The sequence below is a fragment of the Emys orbicularis genome, chromosome 24, assembly GCF_028017835.1.
Source record: "Emys orbicularis isolate rEmyOrb1 chromosome 24, rEmyOrb1.hap1, whole genome shotgun sequence".
NCBI classification, from domain to species: domain Eukaryota; kingdom Metazoa; phylum Chordata; order Testudines; family Emydidae; genus Emys; species Emys orbicularis.
In genome coordinates this window covers 10,512,574-10,534,302 of record NC_088706.1, presented here as the reverse complement: position 1 = coordinate 10,534,302, position 21,729 = coordinate 10,512,574, and the positions used below count along the sequence as shown (strand labels likewise).

The window sequence follows — 21,729 nt, the reverse complement described above, 5'->3', positions numbered from 1 at the left end:
ACGTAGCCAGGTGCAGAATTGGGGCAGGGCTTCCCAGCCTCAGAGACTCCCAGCAGAAGCCCCTGTTGAGGACAGGGTACTGGAGCAGATGGCCTCGGGGGGAAAACCCTTCCCCATGTTCAAAGTGCACCTGATTCCTATGGCCGCCGGAGCGTCCACTCACGTGACACCGAGCGCTCACAGCCTGATGCTATGTGACAGCGCTGCAGGATCGGGGCCTTCGGAGTGTTCTTCGCCCACCATTCCGAGCACCTGGCAAAGGCAGCACCGACCAGCGAATACAGCGCTGAGCAGTCCAGGGTGCTGACCTGTGGGGTGAGTCGTCTCCTCTCTCTGTGCCTTGTTTCCCTCTCCCATCCTCCCTCTCTTGTCTTTAAGTCTAAGCCCGTTGGGACAGACCCCGCCTCTCACTAGGTGCTGGGCGCTGTACATACACAGCAGGGCAGTGATCTCAGTTGTGTCAGCCACAATATGAAGGCCCACCCCCCTTTTACAGATGGGGAAACTGAGGCACAGAACAGGGCCGTTCACGGCCACACAACCAGTCAGGTACAGAACCCAGGTCTTTTGTGTCTGCCCGAGGGGGGAAGAACAGAACCCTCCCTCTCCCCTTTTATTTACCAAGGGCCCAAAGAACAGCAGCTGAGTCGCGGTTTTAACCAACCTTCTTATTTCTTTATTTGAAAGGCACAGCTAGTAACATCCTCAATACAGCATTTTCAGTTCCTCTTAGTATAGGTTGAGTGATTAAACACAAAAAGCCAAACAAGATTTCTCTCTAAAGGACTATATACAAACACGAGATTCTTTTTTTTTTTTTTTTAAATTCCATTTTGTTTTTTTGTTTGTTTTTTTTTAAAAGAAAGACACGCTAGCGCACTGAAATAGAAACAGAGAAAGCTGCAGTATCCTTTTCCAAATGGTGGGGGGCAGGGAAGCAGAGGGAGGTTCTAAGCTGGTCTGATTTCTCCCCCCACCACCCACTCCTCCCTTCCTCCCACCATCTTAGACAGCCAGGTCCACTGCTGAGGAGGGCCAGCGGGCGGGGGAACTCCAGCTAGAAGTGGAGAAGCAGCGCGAGGAGACACACCTGGCACCTGAGGGCACTGGACTAGTATTGTGCTCCCAGGACTGGTTAAACAGGGATACATGCAGGACAGCAAGGTGCAGAACTGGCATTAGTGCAGGTGGGGGTGCCGAGACGGAACAGGGCCCAAACCAGTGAGACGCAATCGAAACCTACAGAGGTCGGGGCGTGGAGGGGCAGGGACAACGGGGCTGGAGAATGGGTTTGTATCTTTAAATACGCACCGGGGCCGGGGAGAGGGGGAATGGTGCCACTGCGCTTGCATGCAGTACATGGAGTCTGGACACGGCTGGGCCCATCTGCCCAGCACGGGGTCAGATCAACGTACTGCGGGCCAAGAGCTGGTGACCGCAGCGCTCGGTGCGGGAGTGACTGAGCGAGCCCAGGCCGGCGAGGGAGCTGGGGGAGAGTGGAATTTAACAGCCCCGTGTTCGTAGCGGTGGCGTTTATTGCTGCCGCGTTTCTATTCCGTTCTCAAGGGAGATGGATGCTGAGACCCCCCCCCCCCCCCCCCATCATGGGCATGGGGGGAGGGGGGGCCACGCACCGCATGGGTTGTGTGCCTGGCAGGCTGCCACCGTACCGACTACTGCAGTTCTGCGGAGCGTTGACTAGAGTGATACTGCATCTTTTACTGAACACCTCTTCCCCCCCACCCCCCAACCCCTCACTTTAATCCGACTTCTCCCCGTCGTCATCTTGGTGGGTGTCCCCGTCGTGCCCGTTCTTGTCCTCCTTGGAGAGGTGAGCTTGGGAGCCCAGGGCAGACAGCGAGAGGAGCCCGGTGCCGGCGCTGACAGCCGGGAGGGAAGGGGGCTGGAGGCCCACGGGCAGTGGAGTCAGGGGGAGAGCCAGAGCCTGGAGCTGCGAGAGCTGGTGAGCTTGAAGCTGCTGCTGTAGAGAACGATAGACAGACAGACAACGGGAGAGGGTCATGTGTCGTTTGGAAAGCGTGCGGCCCCCACTCCCACTAAGGGCCCCTCTCCCCTGGGGAAGCCGCTGCCGCTGGATAACCCAGCTACAACAGGGCTTCAGCATAGAATCTCAGGGCTGGAAGGGACCTCAGGAGGTATCTAGTCCCACCCCCTGCTCAAAGCAGGGCCAATCAAAGTGCCATCTTGGCCAACAGCTGGGATGGAACCCGCGACCTCCAGAACTAAAAGCGTAGGCTGCTCCAGCTCTGTACGGCCCTGTAACCGACTCGCGCCCCTCTGCGGATCAGGCACAGAGGGGGACCGGTCACTCCCTGCCACTCCTCAAGAGTTACACTCATGCCTGAGCCACGTCCAGACCAGGCTACAGCTTTAGGCGCTGCCGTGTTCCAGGCCCTGTGGGTGCGTGGAGCCAAACCTGCCACCGCGCTAGCCCTGCCTCATGCTTTGACCCTGTGCGGGAGCAAGGCCGCTGGGCAGCAGCCAGGCTCTAGCCCTGTTCCTGTGCTGTGTGTCCTGGAGCCAAGCCAGACGGACATCCACAGCCCTGTCCAGACGCTCCCATCCCCGGTGCACACAGCTCGGCTGCTGATGGCTGAGGCAGCTTAGAACACGGCCTGGCCCAACGCAGCCCAGGTCGGTCTCTTATCAGCCCCTGTTATTACATGCGCTGGCCGGGCCATGCCAGCCTGAGGCCACTCATACAACCCAGCCTGGCCAGGGCAGAGCTGCAGCCAGCAGGCTTCAGCGGAGGTCAAATGCACTGCCGAGGGCACATGTGTGCGTGGGGTCTGTGTATGATTTGGTGAGCAGGGCTTGGGGGCCATGCTGCTGGCAACAAGGGTGTGCAAAGACCCTGCGTTGGTTTGGATGGGGAGGGGGGCAAAGGCCAAGGGGACGGAGCTCAGAGCCCCACCGGTCCCCCTGTAGAAGAGCTAAAACCTTCTCCACTCTGGCCACACCCTGTGGCATGCCAAGGCCTGTCTGCTTTAAAGAATTCAGGCGGGTGTCACTTGGTTCCTGCACCGCGTTTAGCCAAAGGGATCTGAGCCTGGCGTTCACGCTGCCCTCCCCCTCCCCCCCGCTCCTCCCCACAGCCGCTCCTAACCACGCATCACGTACACGGATGATGGAATTCAGCTCTGGGGCGGTCACTTGCTTGGCTCGTTCAATGGCTCCCAGGACCTGCTGTTGGTGCTGGGGAGGGGGGAAGGGAGAAGAGAGGGGGAAAAACAAGACAGCCTTTGAGTCATTTAAAAATCGCTGGGCGTTACTCAGCATGGCTGGGTCCAGCCCAGGCCAGTGACCCCTAGGTTCCCCCAGCAGGTTGCACTGCCAGGCAGGTTAAACTCATCCCCACCTGGTTAATTCCTGTCCTAGGAGAGGCTCAGGCGAGGAGGGAGATTGTAGAAGGGCCTGATCCTGCAATGCTCCCTGTGTATGAATGGCAGGAGGGACGTCCCCCCTGAGCGTGCGCTGCAGGATTCGTCCCCACATACGGACACTGCTGGGGGTAGCAAGCCGAGAGATTCTGCTTGCAGGAGCTGAGCTTATTCCCTACCGGACGCCCCTGCCCCCTCTGGGTTTACTTGTACCTGCACATGTGAACTCTGACCCAGGGAAAGGTGCCCGCTCGCCAGCCCTGGCGACGGACGGCCTTCACCTACAGAACACACAGCACCGGCAGGGCAAGATCCCCCCCTTCTGCCCCACCCCGATGACTCGGACCCTGACTCCGTTCAGTCCTCTGCCTACGTGCCACGGCTGCCAGCGAGCAGCCCTCTCTCGTGCGACACCCCTCCCCGCCCGCAGCATCAGACGAACTGCCCAGGGGAGATACACAGCAGGAGAGTGGGCAAACCAGAGACAAGGGGTGGGACTAACTGGCACCTTAATGGCCGGGGAGCAGAGAGAGCAGGCTAGCCTCCAGCCCTAGACGGAACAGTCCCTCCAGATCAAGGGGGAGAGAGACTGGCAAAGCCGGGAGCAGTAGAGGGGCAAAGGGAGGCCACGTGGCCACTGCCCGCACTGCATGGATGGCAGGCGGCTTTCGGGTTATCAGCCTGGCACGTGCCCAATCACAACATTCACGTGAGGTCTCAGGGAGAGAAGTTGCCGATTAGTGGGCTGCCTTCCCCTCCCCCACCCTGAAACAGCTCCCCACCCCATCCCCAGTCACCTCAGCTGCATTTCCAAGGAACGGACGCACCATTTTGCAATACTTTCCACCCCTACCCCCGCCAGCCCATCTCAACACAAACAGATCCAGCAGCCACAGACCAAACCCTTGTCTGTTGTCCAGCCCCCTACAGACCCCGGAGAAAGAGGGCCCCGTTAAATGGCATAAGCACAACACAAAGAGTTAAAAATCAGAGGATCACCCGACATCAAGGATCAGCCACACGCTACGGAAAGAGAATCAAAGGGCAAACTGCTGCCACAGCACACGGGGCACAGGCTCGTACTTAGTCAGGAAGCTGCAAATTTCCTGCTTCTTGGTGAGAGAGTTCCAGGTTCTCCGCTCCAGGACAGATGCCGTCCCTGGAGGGAACGGAGGAGCGGAAGGAATGGGAAGCTTCCCCAAGCCTGAACGCTTTAGCATTGGCTTCCCCTACAGAGCTACAAACCCAGTCATGATTATGGCTGTTATTGACACTATGGGACACCTACGCATCCCAGCTTAAACCAGGGCCCTAGGGTGATAAATGTGAGAGAACCTCTGTCCCTAGGAGCTCACGAGCTGAACAGGCCGGTGTTACCCCCTCTTCACCGATGGGGAACCGAGGCACAGAGAGGGAAGGCCCAAGAAGTCTGTAGCAGAGACAGGAACTGAGCCATGAGCTCCTGGATCCCAGTCCAGGGCCTTCACCGCAGAGCATTCCTCTCCATAACACAGCCACCAGCCCAGACTTTTCCAACAGAGTTATGCCTAGGCCAGTGGACTCCTGGGTTATGGTTTACAGCTAATGCAGAGCACCCACTCAAAGGCCTATGTATTGTTTCAGGCCTGTTTATGGCCTTGGGGGACATCTTCTGTCTAGCATAGTTAGGGGCATGGGGCTCTACACTCCCTCACCTTCCCACCACACATGGTGCCAGAGGTTGCCTCGGACTACTCATAAAAATGGCCAATTGGGTCAGATCAATGGTCTGTCTAGCCCAGTAGCCTCTCTTCCGACAGTGGCTGGTGCCAGGTGCCTCAGAGGGAACTAACAGGATAGAGCAATTATCGAGTGACCCATCCCATCATCCAGTCCCAGCTTCTGGCAGTTGGGAGGTTTAGGGACACCCAGATCATGGAGTTGTGTCCATGACCATCTCGGCATTGATGGACCCATCCTCCATGAACTCATCTAGCTCCTTTTTGAACCCAGTTATTCTTTTGACCTTCACAACATCCCCTGGCAATGAGTTCCACGGGTTGACTCTGTGTTGTGTGAAGGAGTACTTCCTTATGTTTGTTTTAAACCTGCTGCCTAGTCATTTCATTGGGTGACCCCTGGTTCTTGTGTTATGTGAAGGGGTAAACAACACTTCCCCATTCACGATTTTATAGACCTCTATTTTATCCCTTCTTAGTTGTTTCCACCGCCCCGACCTCAAACTCCCCTACCAGCACATGGCTCATGGCTCGGTAGGGTAGATCGATTTAAATCAAAATGATTTAAAATCATCAATTTTAATCATGATTTAGATCAGCAAGCAGCACCCTTGATTATAATAATCCATTTTAATCTTGTTTTGCATCTGTACTTTCTAGTTATTTTCCTAAAGAAAGGTGGATTCTCATTGGTTGGTAACAAGTTGATTTGCAACTAAATATACCCTTTAGCCTAAATTAAGTGCTTCTTTTTGCCACCCAGGAGGATATACTGTATCTATTCACGTTTACTTAAGCAATTCTATAATGTTAGAAGATGGTGAATGACTCATTTCTTATTTACTAGATGATTAATTTTTTAATTGTGGTGTGTCAAGCTCTTCCACTTGGGTGGAAATACAAAATTAAAAAATGCACAAAAACATTTTTAAAATTATTAGTTAAATAAAACTACATTAAATGGGCAGGATATGTGAGAAAAAGTTAGGTTTAATCAAAACATGTTTTGCATTTAAAACTAACGGATTTATTAAACAAATGAAGTATTACCTGTAGTTAGTGAACTGAACTGATTGTTTCTGGTCACTGTGTCGTTCAAGATATTAGAACTAACAGATCTCATCCTTTCAGACCTCATTTTTATATATAGATTGGAAAATGATGAAGAGGGAATATGATAGAGGTCTATAAAATTATGAATGGTGTGGAGAAAGGATAAACAACACTTTACTTTCACACAACAAGAGCCAGGGGCAACCAATGAAATTAATTAGACAGCAGACTTAAATTTAAGATAAGGAAGTATTTCTTCACACAACACAGTCAACCTGTGGAACTCATTGCCAGGGGATGTTGTGAAGGCCAAAAGAATAACTGGGCTCAAAAAGGAACTAGGTAAGTTCCTGGAGGATAGATCTATCAATGGCTATTAGCCAAAATGGTCAGGGATGTAACCCCATGCTCTGGGTGTTCCTAAACCTCTGACTGCCAGACAACGGGGGATGGATCACTTGATAATTTCCCTATTCTGTTCATTCCCTCTAAAGCATCTGGCACTGGCCACTGTCAGAAGACAGGACCCTGGGCTTATGGACCATTGGTCTGACAGCCTGGGACCATTCTTATGTTCCCAACAAACGTTCCTGCTTTTTCCAATTCCCAATTGCTTTCTCAATTTTGAATGAGTTAGTCCCCGAACTGAATAAGTTGAATAAACTAAAATGAAGGCAATGTTCCCCCCAAACCTGCAGAAGAGGCTACAGCAGTCAAAAGCTGAGTTAGCACTTCAACAAACTCTGGTTAAAGGTACTTCGCTGGTGCCTGCTACCAGCTCAGTGGTTTGACTTTAAGACTTCAGGTGCAAATATGTGCTGCTTAATACGATTTAAATTATTTTACCAGACTAGAGTAAATTTAGGCCTTAACACTTTTGTCACAATGTCAAATTTAATTTTAAATCTATTTATTTTGAATAAATTGTATTGAAATAAAAAAACAATTTTTTTGATTAAAGAAAGGATGGATTTTTATCCACCCTGGATCCCCAGTACAGCTGGACTCTGCCACCTGGAGGCCCCATGCACCCCCCCTCCCTAAAAATCTCATTTCCAATGCAAGAAAGCACCACGGAAGAGGGGTCAGGATTTGCTCCAACTGGACACAGGTCCCTGTACAGCACCAGAGCGAGTTTTACCCTTTACTTGGACCATGCAGCAGACTCCAGGCTACTGCCGGAAGCAAAGGGCTGCTTAGAGGCCTCAGAGCCCCCATGAAAAGCAGCAAGGAAGAAACACTGGTTAGTTTAAGCACCCAAATATTTTCTCCAGAGATCAAACGCTCTCTGCCCTGGAACGTGACCTGGGCACAAATTCTGAGTGACAGGCAGCTTAGAGAGCCATTGGGAAGGCTGGCACCAATGCTAGAAAGATTCAGAACAGGAACAGCAGCAGCTATATTCAGAAAAGGTACTATTGTAATTGGCCCACGGAGGTGGCAATAGGAAAAAAAAGCAACTCCAAATATAATCTCCAGCAAGTCGATTCTTCTCAAGCTTGGCATAGGGGCAGGGTGAGAGCCCTGCGATAAGAGAGAGAACGTGTAGCTGTGGCTAAGTTACTCGAGAGCTCTGATCTGCAAGTTCCTTAAATTCTCCCCCAAAGGAGAACAAAGTACCCCCCCTCCTCGTACCACTCCAATGGCGAATTCCGACCACAATTCCACTGCGCGTCACATTTTATGAGACTTGTACTGCAAAGGTAAACACTCCAAGTCTGCTAAGTCAAAATCAAATTGAGGTGTCAGATTCTCCCCCAATGCCCTCCACCCTCTCCAATTAATCTTTTTTTTTTTTTTTTTTTTTTTTTAAGAGACAGGAGAGAGAGAGAGAGAGAGAGAGAGAGAGAGAGAGAGCCAGCCAGTGTATTAATTAATGAAGCAAAGGAGCTAAAATATTAAGGAACAGCCACATGGAGGTTTTTTTTTTTTTTTTTTAAATACACACTCCATCCTCCTAATTAGCTGCCAGCGTGCCCCAACCATAGGTTCACAGAAACAGCCGATGACTCTAATCATGGGAAACGCACGGAGAGAGAACAGAGACCATCTTTGTCTGTGGCTGCTCCACAAAGGATAGGATATTTTAGCCATAACATGCAGGAGGGAGGAGAACACTCAAGTGCTATTTTAAATGTTTCAGGCCAGAGTTTCAGAAGGGGCAGCTCTAGGGCTGTCGATTAATCGCAGTTAACTCATGCAATTAACTTAAAAAAAAGTTAATCGCGACCAATCGCAGTTTTAATCGCACAGTTAAACAATAGAATACCAATTGAAATTTATTAAATATTTTGGATTTTTTTTTACATTTTCATATATTGTATTTTGTGTTGTAATTGAAATCAAAGTGTATATTATTTTTTATTACAAATATTTACACTGTAAAAATGATGAGAAATAGTATTTTTCAATTCACCTCATACAAGTACCTTAGTGCAATCTCTGTTGTGAAAGCGCAACTTACAAATGTAAATATTTTTGTTACATAACTGCACTCAAAAACAAAACACGGTAAAACTTCAGAGCCTACAAGTCCACTCAGTCCTGCTTCTTGTTCAGCCAATCGCTCAGACAAACAAGTTTGTTTACATTTACAGGAGATGCTGCTGCCCTCTTCTTATTTACAATGTCACCAGAAAGTGAGAACAGGCTTTTACATGGCACTTTTGTAGCCGGTGTTGCAAGATATTTACGTGCCAGATATGCTAAACATTCGTATACCCCTTCATGCTTCGGCCACCATTCCAGAGGACATGCTTCCATGCTGATGACACTCGTTAAAAAAATATCATGTGTTAATTATATTTGTGACTGAACTCCTTGGGGGAGAATTGTATGTCCCCTGCTCTGTTTTACCCGCATTCTGCCATATATTTAATGTTATAGCAGTCTCGGATGATGACCCAGCACATGTTCGTTTTAAGAACACTTCCACTGCAGATTTGACAAAACGCAAAGAAGGTACCAATGTGAGATTTCTAAAGATAGCTACAGCACTCGACCCAAGGTTTAAGAATCTGAAGTGCCTTCCAAAAGTCTGAGAGGGACGGGACGTGGAGCATGCTTTCGGAAGTCTTCAAAGAGCAACACTCCGATGTGGAAACTACAGAACCCGAACCACCAAAAAAGAAAATCAACCTTCTGCTGGTGGCATCTGACTCAGATTATGAAAATGATCATGCGTCGGTCTGCACCGCTTTGGATTGTTATCAAGCAGAACCTGTCATCTGCATGGATGCATGTCCCCTGATATGGTAGTTGAAGCATGAAGGGACATATGAATCTTTAGCACATCTGGCATGTAAATATCTTGCGACGCCGGCTACAACAGTGCCATGCAAACGCCTATTCTCACTTTCAGGTGACACTGTAAACAAGTGGGTAGTATTATCTCCTGCAATGTAAACAAACTGGTTTGTCTGAGCGATTGGCTGAACAAGAAATAGGACTGAGTGGACTTGCAGGCTCTAAAATGTTACATTGTTTTATTTTTGAATGCAGTTTTTTGTGTACACAGTTCTACATTTGTAAGTTCAACTTTCATGATAAAGAGATTGCACTACAGTACCTGTATTAGAGGAACTGAAAAATACTTTTTTTTTTTTTTACAGTGCAAATACTTGCAATCAAAAATAAATATCAAGTGAGCACTGTACACTTGGTATTCTGTGTTGTAATTGGAATCAATACGTTTGAAAATGTAGAAAACATCCAAAAATATTTAAATCAACGGTATTCTAGTATTGTTTAATTGCGCGATTACTTTTTGAATCGCTTGACAGCCCTAGTCAGCTCCCATGGAGGCATTAAAGCAAGTGATCCCATCTTCCAGATTTGGTGCATTGGGTGCAGAGCTCTTTGGAAACAACCTGGGCCTCATCAGGAGGGCTGAGCGCTTGAAAATATCTGACCCCACCTACCCAATTCGGTGGGTGGCTCCGGAATGCCCACTGAACTCAAGATCTGAAGGCACTTGGCAACTGGCAGGATCGGGCTCTTTTAAGCGGTGTTTTTAAAGCCCCCGGCCGCTCGCGATTCACAGTGTAAAAAGGGATGGGGAGTGGGGAAAAGGTTACCTCTTGAGACAGGTAGGGCAAGACTTGAGCGCAAATCCCGTTTAACCGCTTGACAATTTCAGCCTGGAATTTAAAAACAACAAAAAAAGTCAGACAAGACTGGCACATTCCCTGCAGATTATCTGCCCTGATCAATATCCATCCACCTGAGCATCTCCCCCCCCCCCCCCGCCCCAACCTCCCAGCAGAAGCCACCCAGCCTCGTTTAGAAAAAAAAAATATTCACTCCAGACCCTTGCAAAAATAAATCCTGTTGATCACACCGAGCGAGTTTTCAATATTCTCCCTTCCCTCTCAGGGACTCAAATATGCATTTAATAAAGAAAGCAGGGGCCTATAGGAAGGAAATTTATTAGAAACCAGGCTGGGAAGTGCTGAATTATGTACGATGCTCAGATCTAGACAGACATTTGTTTCACTGCGGCTCTCACTTCCAAGCGGGAGAGGCCGTGATGAAATTAGTTGTAGGCCTCCTTGGAATCATCTCACCCCCCCACACACACACATTATTTTTTTTTAATTCTATAAATCTTGAGAGTTTGCACCAGGAACGCTAGCAAGTGGGAGACTTGGTTAATAACAACCAATAGGCCCAGGGAGAGACAAAGGCCGATTCTTAATAAGAAGGGCAAAAAGAAAAAAAAACTATAGCAGAGATCAGATAAAACAACAGTGTCGGCTGGTTCCCATGGGGTTTACTAAAGAGACTCTAAATGTTTTTTTAACGCTCTTCTCCTGGGAAATGAGCAAAGCTGTTCATTAAAAAAAAAAAAAAAAAAAAATGTAAAAAGAAAGGCCGGATTCCGACTGAAGGGAGAGGAATACGGGGCCAGGTTGATGATGCAGACAGGCACCTACTGGGCTTTACAGAAGCCATGAAGCGGGTTGGGGACTGAACGTGAAAAACTAGAGAGGATTCAGAGAAGAGCCAGGAGAGAAATTAAAGGATTGGGAAACATGCCTGGTAGCGACAGACTCGAGGAACTTATCAAAGAGAAGGTTAAGGGGTGACTTGATCACAGCCGAAGCACTTGCACGGGAAAGAGGCATTTGATAAAGATCGAGGGCTCTTCACACGAGCAGACAGAGGTCTGACAAGGTCCAATGGCTGGAAGTTGAAGCTAGACAAATTCAAACTAGAAACAAGGTGCAGACAGAACCCAGTTTTCGGTTTTATTTAAATAGCCGTGGAACGAGGGATTCCATGTGTAAAAATAGAGACCTATATTGCCCAATAGGGACTGGTGATTTTTTGAGGGCTCAACGTGACACAACAGAAGGGGCTGGGTATTTCCTTAGGGGCTTTTTGAAAATCAGGCCTCCAGAAAGCACTGAAAACAGCTGCAGTATAGAAACTGTGCCTCATGGCCCCGACTTGGGCCTGCCAAATTCTGCAGCATCTTCCATCCAGAGCAGGGGCTTCCCTTTAACTAGAAACATTTATTTTGGATTGGTGCCGGGGCATAGGTCAGCAGCAGGGGTTTGAAGTTACCCAGAGGCCCACAGAAGAGACCTAATTTTACCATCCCCCACCCCAAAGAGAGATTTAAGAGGTGCATAAAATCCGCAACCTCCCAGACTCTCCCCATCAAAGAGACTCCCTGTCCGCCAGCACCTCGCCCGTCCCTGGGGCTGCCGTACGACAGCCAACCACAAGAATTTTCTACGGCCCGGGAACAGTTAAACAAAAACCCATACAGCACAAGCCCTCGTGAATCACAGGCTACTTGTTTTCAAAGAATCTTCAAAAGATTCTTCCTGCTTCCCCAGCCTTTTCAGCGGAACATGTGACAGGGAGGAAGCAGCAGCTGCTGAGATCAGCAAGTCCAAACAAGATTTCAGGGGGGTTATGATCTAGGCACGTCTCTGTGTTGTACTGAGCGTTCCAACAGCTCTCCGGAGGGGAGGCCGCTCAGCCTGGCATCACACCCTGCAGGGCCCCTACCTTTGATCTTTGCCCGTCTGTGGGCCGCTGTGCCTCCCCAATCCCATGGAGATGCCCACCTCATTCTGGTCCCCCACCTCCTCCATTGGAGCCTAACATCTGACAGGAGATGCAGAGCGCTGAGTGTGTCCCCCTCCCCCAGCCTCCCCTCTCCAACTGGACTCTAACCCCCAATCCATGAACGGCAAGCAACGAGGCAAGCGTGCGTCCGTGCAGGGGAGCAGAAGGAAATGAATCCATCACAAAAGCAGCTCAAATCTTACGGACTAGAGAAGTTTCATGGCTTTTTGATGACTCCCACAATGAAATTAAGCTGGCAGAGGTGGGGCGGGGCGGGTCAGAGAGGTTCAGTGAAGAAAATAACTAACTTCTTAGAAAGTCCAACCTCCTCCCACCCTGTCCTAGCAGCTGCGGAAAGCGCCCAGAGAGAGAAGCTGGTCTCACCTGTTTGTGCATTTCGATATTGAGCCCGTAGGACATCTCGTAATACTGCAGGGGGAGAGGAAAGAGAAACAGCAACAACTCAGATTCCACACGCAACCCGCGTCACAAACTATCAAAGCTTTTATAACGAAGCTGCAAAGGAGCCGGACTGGAGCAGATCAGCGCTTTGCCGAGTCACTGAACATGGTGTCAGAAGAAGGTGCAAGAAAGCCTGCAGTAAGTAGTTCCAGGAGAACTGCTCAGGAGGGGATGTTATCTCCCCATTAGGGGCTGGCTTACGCCCTGGAGCATGAGGGTTTCACATCCCTTTCTGCACTCCTGGGATGAAATCCTGGGTCCACTGGAAAAAGCTTCCATCTGTTTCAATGAGGCCAGCGCTGCATCTCTGGGGTGTTCTCGCCGTTTGGCTCCCCTGATTGCTTCATTCCGATTAATGTCAACGTTCACGTGTGAGGAGTTTCTTCTCTTTCTTTTTAAAGCTGACCAGGGAACGGGGGCCCTCCTTAATTGCGATTCGAAGTTTCACGGCCACAGCAGCCAACAAATTCAGAAATAAAACCCTTCTGTTAGCTCCCTGCTAACGGGCTGCTGGCTACAATGGACAGAGGGCAACAGCGGACTGCAGGGGCCACGTGGGATTAAATTTAATGATTTACTTAGGTGGTCAGCTTTTTTGGGGGCAGGAACTGGTTTTTTGTTCACCTGGCACAAGGGGGTTCTGGTCCCAGATTGGGGCTCCCAAGCACTACCTAATAAATGGCAGGAATTCTCTCCCTCTCAGCCCCACCAATTGGCAGGTGAGAATTGCTGGTACTCACCCGCTCCTGAAAAGAATCTCATCCTTCCACATTGTCCCAAGCCCCTCTCCTCCACCACCTCTGGTTCAAAGCGCATATCAATGAGAGCTGGGTCTGGCATACGAAATCAAAACTTCCCCATCCCTGTCCAAAAAACCAGCTCTCGACACCCTCACCTCTCCGCACCAGAAATAATAATTTTAAAGAAGACACTAGCTCCCCTATATATATATAACACCCCCCAAAAAATGCTTCCTTCTCTTTCTTGTCATTGCCGCTCACCTGTACAGCTATGGCTCACGTCAAAGACTACATTTCAATCAATGGATATTTTTCTATCAGCCACCTCCCCTATGCAGGTAACAACCAAGGCCTGGGATTGAGGCAGGGGGATGTACATGGGGTGGGGTGGGGTGGGACTGCCCTTTTTATTTCTGCTTTTAAATCCATAAAATTAATGGAGATATCCTATCTCCTAGAACTGGAAGGGACCTTGCAAGGTCATCGAGTCCAGCCCCCTGCCTTCACTAGCAGGACCAAGTACTGATTTTGCCCCAGATCCCTAAGTGGCCCCCTCAAGGATTGAACTCACAACCCTGGGTTTAGCAGGCCAATGCTCAAACCACTGAGCTATCCCTCCCCCCATAACTCCTCCCAGAAGAAATTCTGCATTCATTCCTGCCTCTTGTCTCTCCATTCCAGGGCAGGTGCAGCAGCTGTCTGCCTGGCTCTGGTTCATCTTTATGGACAGCACTGAGAGCTTCCCATTAACTCCTTGAGACGAGCGTGTCAGCCCAACCCTCAGCACCAGCTGCAGACTCTGCACTTCCAGCCCCACCCCACCTGTGGCCAGGAGTTAAAGGTGCAGGTTTAACAATACACTACGGCAAATTCCCGTCCAAAGATGGCACTACGGAGGGCTGAGTTTTGACCACGCCTGGGAGAAGAACAGCAGAATAGTGTTTCCCTAACGAATTAAAATGGCAAAGCGTGCATCTAACAGCCAGTTCCCTGCCTGAGTTTCTCCGCTGTCCTTGCACCTTCACTCCAGCACCCACCGCTCTGATGTGGTAGCGTTTCACACCCACTCTGCGTTGGCCTAGATGACTGTAGGAGAGCAAGCCGGGGGTCTAATTGACGCCCAGCAGCTGTGCTACAAGTCAGCATTGTCTGGTGTTTGCATTACAAACCCCCGTTTTACAGCAGTTTCAAGCGTTGCTATTTTCCAATACACCAAGCGGAGTATAACAGTCTCGCCCCTGCCTTCCAGGCAAGGCGCTCACAGCCCTTCACCACCACTAGCAAGTCAAAGCCTCGCTACTTCCTATCAGGTTGGGACGGTAAGCGCCATCCCATTTTACTGACACACTGAGAGGTCAGTAGCAGAGCCAGGAATCAAACCCTTGGACCTTGATGCCCAGGTCTGAGCTGGAACTGCTCGGCCATGCTTCCTCCCAGCAGCTTGTCAGCTGGGGTTTTCCCAACCCTCCTGGGATTTCACTCCACTTCCATCTTCCTTAGCACATAACACCTCTGCTTCTCCACGGGCCGGCTGTCACCAAGTTCTTCTGCCTGTCGCTTACAGAACAAGGACATCCCTTTCCCAGGACTGGCAACTCCCCGCCACGTCTGATGATGCCCCTGCCAACACTGCCCCCGAGAACCCTCAGGTCTCCCCCAAAATTCCTCTGGGTCCGTTTTTAATGACCCTTCTCGCTGTGGTATCCGAGTGCCTGGAGACCATGTTCGGCTCCCTGCTGGAAAACAGCCCGTGACACGTGCGTTTCCCTTACTCTGTTGTCTTGTCTATTTCATTCGTAAGCTCTCTGGGACATGGACTGTCTGTACAGCGCCCGGCACAACTCTCCGCTGGCCCCATAATAATCCAACATGGAGTATTTCCTTACAAATCCAGCTATCTAACTTCTCCTCTCTTTAGGGCCCGTCAATTCTGTATTCCTAGTTTAGCGGTTCTCAACCATTTCAATAACACATCTGCCCTAAATCTCCCCTCCCACCTCGCCAGGGACCCCACCCTCACATGGCAACACAACAGAGGCAGGAAGGCGGTGACATCTGCTGGTCACCCACCAAGTGGAGAAGCCGCGTTCCAGTTACTTTGATTGGGGCGATGGGAGGGGAGTCATGGACTGGGTAGATCTGAGGGCTAGCGTTCTGTTTAACCGTGTCCTCCCACATCCCACTGGGGACGCCCCTCGCCTCCGCCCCACGCCCTCTGCTACTGGAGCAGAGCCTTACCATGACATAGTGACGTTGCATCTCTGATTTCTCGCTGGCCAGCTTGTCACATTCCAACTTCAAGCTGAAAGATCAAAAACAGACAGGGGCTCAGAGAGCTTGGCTAGAGATCACAATGGTTTTTGGGGAGCTACAACTCTCGGCTCATGAACAGTTGTTTCCTGTATGTTTGTACAGCACCTAACACCATGAGGCCCCCAAACACGACAGCAATCGAGCGGTTATAAAGAAGATCGTAAGCTCTTCGGGATACCGACTGTCTTTGTGTTGTGCCTTTGTACAGCGCTGAGCACAAGGGGGTCCTGATCCATCACTAGTGCTACCACAATACAGATAATTAAAGAGATACTCTAAGAGCATTAGACTGCCCAGTGACAAGAAGGGCTTACACCCGGTTACCCATTAGTCAAGCCTTTATTTTTCAGCAGAAACAGAGAACACTGGAAGGAAGGCGAGTTCTCCAACTGGTCCTTGGGTCCACTCCTGCAGCCCTTACTTAGGTGAGCCAAGTCACAGGTGTCAGGAAGGACTGAAGCATGGACTGATTTCCAGATCCTGTCAGGAATTATCACATGGGCTGTCGGGACAGTATTACACATACTCTCCTGAAAGATTCTGGGTGCATTATGGGAAAGTAACAATTACCTGACTAATTAATGCAGGCACTCAAAAAACAAAGCCAAACCAGCATCTTCTATTATTTAATGTATTTAAATTTAATAAAGCAGGTGATTTCCACTGCTAGAATTTCAGCAAGCATGTGCCATGGTTTTATATTTCAAACAAGGAACAGCTTTACCTTTACCTTCCCAGAACCTGTTTCTTTTCCAGCAGATTAGATCTCGCAAATGTCTCCCACTGAAAGACCTCCAGTCTAATGCAGCTGTATTTCTGGCACTTGCATACACCACATATGGCACTGCTAAAGGCAGAGGTGTTCTGGGAAATCAGCCATTTCTGAATAGCGACTTCTGACCACCACAGACTTCTGTTGTGATACTCTAGGCACGAACCTGCACTCCTATTGTCCAGCAGCAGCCCGATTGGGATGCAAGGCACGTGGGAAAGTCATAGCAGTGCTAGATGAACAAGCTAACAGCCACGAAAAGTCATGTCCATAAGGGCACAAAATGGACAGATCCTAACGGCGGCGTCGATAATTAAAGAGGATACCATCAGGTTGATTTAGGCCCCACATTTTAGGTGTTGTTACAATAAAAGCCAAATCTTAAGATCACTAGAAACGTTCCTTTGAAAAAATTGAAATTCTTAGATTTAAACATTCCCCTGCAGCGTTTGCAACCGAAACATTGCCACCACGGGCTAGTGCATGGGAACCAGGACGCAAAACCGACTAGAAACTCCCAACCAGAGTGCAACCGGCTAGCCCACCATCATCGTCAGAGCTGAGCAAAAGGACAAACCAACAGCACTGCTGCTCAAGGGAAAAATTTAAAGCATTCAGCTTTAATTATCTAAAGGGTTATAACACTGCATGATATTTTTTTCCCCACAACTTCAGTGCCATTTTAGCCATGGCCAGTCCTTGCTCTAATGCGCTCAATTACATTTCAAGTGTGGCCATTGGGAAGGAAGTCCTCTTCCAAAGCACATTGCTAGGGTCTCTTTCTCCTTCCTCGGCTGCTAGGATCAGTTCTATTTCCCTGGCAACTGCAGTGGGATACGGGGGGGAAGGCTGCAAGAAACTGCTCTGGTTCTTCCAACTGTCTATCATCACGTAGCTATCTAGCAAATCAGCTCCGAACAACCCTTCCCCTCCTGTAGAGCCCTTTTTTTAATTTTAAAGCTTCACACCAGAGGAGAACAAGTGACAGGCCCTTGGGACCCACCTGCGAAAGCATCATTTATCACCGCCATCTCTGGCTAGATATCGAGAGCGTCACAGTGACAACACGCAGCATATTGGGAGAGCATCCGTTACGGCTCGCTGGGAGGAGGGGCATCACCGAGACAACACGCACTTTGGCCTGGGCATTGAAAAACATCCCCGCTGGCTCCCGCCGGGTCCTTAGGCATGGAGAGCCGGACAGGGCGCAGAAGAGAGGGAGAACACCGGGCCGCCCACCAGGCTGCGGCCAGCCACAGGACACTCCGGCTCACCTGTGATACTGAGCCTGCAGGAGCTGGAATTCGTCCTTAATCCGGTCACAGGAATCGGAGGTTGTGAACTTCAGCTGCTGCGGCAGGTGAGAGGAGCCCTTTAACGACACAGAACAGAGCGCCTGGCAATGAGGCAGGAGAGAAAGCAATGCCCAGACGAGCCCTTCCCCTCCAGCACAGCTGCCCCCATGCCCCAGCACTGGGCAGTCACCCCCTGCTTCCAGGCCCCTAGCAATGACGGCAATAACAGCCCCCTTCCTTAGCACTTTTGCGAGCTGGAATTAAGCCGCACCCCATCTCTGAGACACACCTATTACCCCCATCTCTCAGCTGGGGAACGCAGGCCCAGAAAGGTGACATGACTTGCCCAAGGTCATGTAGCCCTGGCACTGACCCGCTGTCTACGGCACTTAGCAGAGGGCCAGATATCTGACCGCCTCCCAATCTTTAATGTGTTTATCCTCACGGCACCCCTGTGAGGGAGGGCAGGGCTCTTATCTCCATTTTACAGATGGGAAACTGAGGCACAAACAGGCTAAGTGACTGGCCCAAGGAACGGAACCCAGGTCTCCCCAGTCCCAGGCTAGCACCCTAACCGCTGAGCCCCCCTTTCACCTAGCTGATCACTGCTCACAGGGCCTTCGCCACAACACCTCCTTTAATAACAGGAACCTGGGCCCCTCTTCAACCAGGAAACACCCCACTGGAGAAATCCGACACAGAATTTTATAAGGAGAATTGACTGGGGCGGAGGTGGGTTTACAACATCCTCCTCCCCTATCCCCGATCTTCCAGCCTACTTTTTTTTTAAGGCAACATAAGAGTGACCATACTGGGTCAGACCAAAGGTCCATCCAGTCCAATATCCTATCTACCGACAGTGGCCAATGCCAGAGGGAGTGAACCTAACAGGCAGTGATCAAGTGATCTCTCTCCTGCCATCCATCTCCACCCTCTGACAAACAGAGGCTAGGGACACCATTCCTTACCCATCCTGGCTAATAGCCATTAATGGACTTAACCTCCATGAATTTATATAGTTCTCTTTTAAACCCTGTTATAGCCCTAGCCTTCACAACCTCCTCAGGCAAGGAGTTCCACAGGTTGACTGTGCGCTGTGTGAAGAAGGACTTCCTTTTATTTGTTTTAAACCTGCTGCCCATTAATTTCATTTGGTGGCCTCTAGTTCTTATATTATGGGAACAAGTAAATAACTTTTCCTTATTCACTTTCTCCACACCACTCATGATTTTATATACCTCTATCATATCCCCCCTTAGTCTCTTTTCCAAGCTGAAAAGTCCTAGCCTCTTTAATCTCTCCTCATATGGGACCCGTTCCAAACCCCTAATCATTTCAGTTGCCCTTCTCTGAACCTTTTCTAATGCCAGTATATCTTTTTTGAGATGAGGATTCCACATCTGTATGCAGTATTCAAGATGTGGGCGTACCATCGATTTATATAAGGGCAATAAGATATTCTCCGTCTTATTCTCTATCCCCTTTTTAATGATTGCTAACATCCTGTTTGCTTTTTTGACTGCCGCTGCACACTGCGTGGACGTCTTCAGAGAACTACTCACGATGACGCCAAGATCTTTTTCCTGATTAGTTGTAGCTAAATTAGCCCCCCATCATATTGTATGTATAGTTGGGGTTATTTTTTCCAACACTCCTATCCTACATGGCTCTAACTAGACGTGGGTATTAAAAAGTGGAGGAAGAACAAACATTTATTCTTTTCTGTCAGGATAATCATGGGCTCAAGAAGCCCCCACTGCAGAAAGGGGGGAGGGGGAAGAGAAATATTCCAGTAAGCACATCCCCCACCCCAAAAAAACAGAGGGAACAACGCAACCAGCTTTATGGAAAGGAAAAGAGCTTCTCAGGTAAATGTGCTGATTTACACACACACCCCAACACATCACACTCCCCCCATCCTGTCCCAGCCAGCACCCCCAGCTCCTGCATCCCACCAGCTTGCCCCACCTAGCACCAAACCCCCAACTTGTCCCAGCCAGCACCCCAAACTCTATCTACCACCCCTTCCACCAGCCTGCCCCAGCCAGCACCCAACCCCCAGACTGCTCCAGCCAGCACCCCCACATTCCAACTGGCACCCCCAAGCATGCAACCCCACAGCTGGCCACAGCCAGTACCCCCAGCATTCAACCCCCCAACTTGTCCCACCCAGCACACCCATCTCTCTCCCAGCTTGTCCCACCACCCCACCCGACTACCCCACTGCACCCCAAAATATGCCAAAACACCCCCTCCCCACAGCAACAGCCCCTTTCCCTGCTGCCAGGGGCTAGGCCCCTCAAGCACAAGGAGGTACAGTAGTGGCAGCTTCTCCCAGCTGCACTTCCTGGGCCAAGGGTACCACCAGCCACCCACTTCCTCCCAGTGCCTTGCTGCCCCCCCATGCCACCCCCACCCTATCACTCCCTAAGCCCCCTCCCTACACCCCACCTCCCCCAGGGCCTCTCAGCCATGAGCCACCTGGCCCAGCCCCTAAGCACATACCCCCAGTACCCCCTTCACCTCCTGCTCCTATGCATCCCCTTACCCACAGGGGCCCCCTGCATTTACCCCAGAGCCCCCCTGATCAGACCCCCCCATGCACACACTCCTGTGCTCCAAGTCCCCCAGACATCCCCCCTCCCCACCAGTGCACCCAGCCCCTCCAGGCATCCCCCCCATGCACACTCTAGTGCGCCCAGCCCCCCCCCAATTCTCCCCACACCAGTGCACCCAGCCCCTCCACGCATCCCCCCCCAGACCACTGCACCCAGCCCCTCCAGGCATCCCCCCCACGCACACTCTGGTGCGCCCCCCCCCCCAGGAATTCCCCACACACCAGTACACCCAGCCCCTCCACGCATCCCCCGCCCCACACGCACACCCTGGTGCGCCCAGCCCCCCCCCCCAGGAATTCCCCCCCAGACCAATGCACCGAGTCCCTCCACGCATCCCCCCCACGCACACTCGGGTGCGCCCAGCCCCCCCTCCCCACGCATTCCCCCGCCCCCCCACGCACACTCGGGTGCGCCCAGCCCCCCCCCCACGCACTCCCCAGCCCCCCCCCACGCACACTCGGGTGCGCCCAGCCCCCCCCCACGCACTCCCCAGCCCCCCCCCCACGCACACTCGGGTGCGCCCAGCCCCCCCTCCCCACGCATTCCCCCGCCCCCCCACGCACACTCGGGTGCGCCCAGCCCCCCCCCACGCACACTCGGGTGCGCCCAGCCCCCCCTCCCCACGCATTCCCCCCCCACGCACACTCGGGTGCGCCCAACCCCACGCATTCCTCCTCCCCCCCACGCACACTCGGGTGCACTCATTCCCCCGCCCCCACTCCGGTGCGCCCTGCCCCCCCCCAACGCATCCCCCCACTGCGGTGCACCCATTCCCCCCCCACACACACACTCTCTCCAGCGCGCCCCCCCTCACCGAGTGCCGGCTTTGCGGAAACATCATGTCAGGCTCGGACTCGGCTCCGGCTGCTGCCGCTGGTGGTGCCTGGGCCGGGACCCGCCTGCTCCTCCCGGGCACTGGGCGACCCGCCGCCGCCTCCTCGCGCCGCGCCGCGCCTTTGTCCCCCCTCCGCGCAGCGCCCCAGCCTAGGCCGCGTCCCCCCGCTGCGCTGCGCTGCCCCGGCGCGGGGCTGCAGTTTCACTTCGCTGCGGCGGCGGCTCCTATTGTTTAATGGCGGCTGCGGGCTCCTGTCCTGCGGCTGATCAGCACCACCTGCTGCTGCTGTTCCCTCTGCTGCTGCATCGCCCGCCCTGCCCGGAGCCCGTGTGCGCGCCGCTCCGGCAGCCTCCCCTGCCGCCGAGTCACTGCCGCAGCTCGCCGCCGCTGCCCGCCGCTCGCTCGCTAGCTCGCAACAAACACCCCCTTGCGTTCGCCTCT

General features: G+C 51.5%; 1 protein-coding gene across 2 annotated transcripts; it reads right to left on the bottom strand.

Annotated features, from left to right (window-relative positions):
- Positions 1-653: 653 nt before the first annotated feature.
- On the bottom strand, positions 654-21,331 carry TLE5 (TLE family member 5, transcriptional modulator). 2 transcript variants are annotated; one of them, XM_065422029.1, is made up of 7 exons: positions 21,268-21,331; positions 17,815-17,912; positions 15,694-15,757; positions 12,638-12,682; positions 10,249-10,311; positions 3,142-3,216; positions 654-1,981 (listed from the first exon to the last, which is right to left on the bottom strand). In XM_065422029.1, exons 1-7 carry the CDS (start codon positions 21,292-21,294, stop codon positions 1,760-1,762), a joined length of 594 nt encoding a protein of 197 aa, XP_065278101.1. In that variant the 5' UTR covers positions 21,295-21,331; the 3' UTR covers positions 654-1,759. The 2 variants fall into 2 exon arrangements, with proteins under 2 accessions (XP_065278101.1, XP_065278102.1); XM_065422030.1 differs by having other exon boundaries at positions 654-1,978.
- Between the last annotated feature and the right edge of the window lie 398 nt (positions 21,332-21,729).

Bases quoted from the DNA above. Each gene is read 5' to 3' on its own strand.
- TLE5 (XM_065422029.1), bottom strand. From the start codon at position 21,294: ATGATGTTTCCGCAAAGCCGGCACTCG. The intron at 17,913-21,267 runs GTGAGGGGGGGC...GTGTCGTTAAAG, and splicing joins TTCCGCAAAGCCGGCACTCG to GGCTCCTCTCACCTGCCGCA. The intron at 10,312-12,637 runs GTGAGACCAGCT...TTTAAATTCCAG, and splicing joins ATATCGAAATGCACAAACAG to GCTGAAATTGTCAAGCGGTT.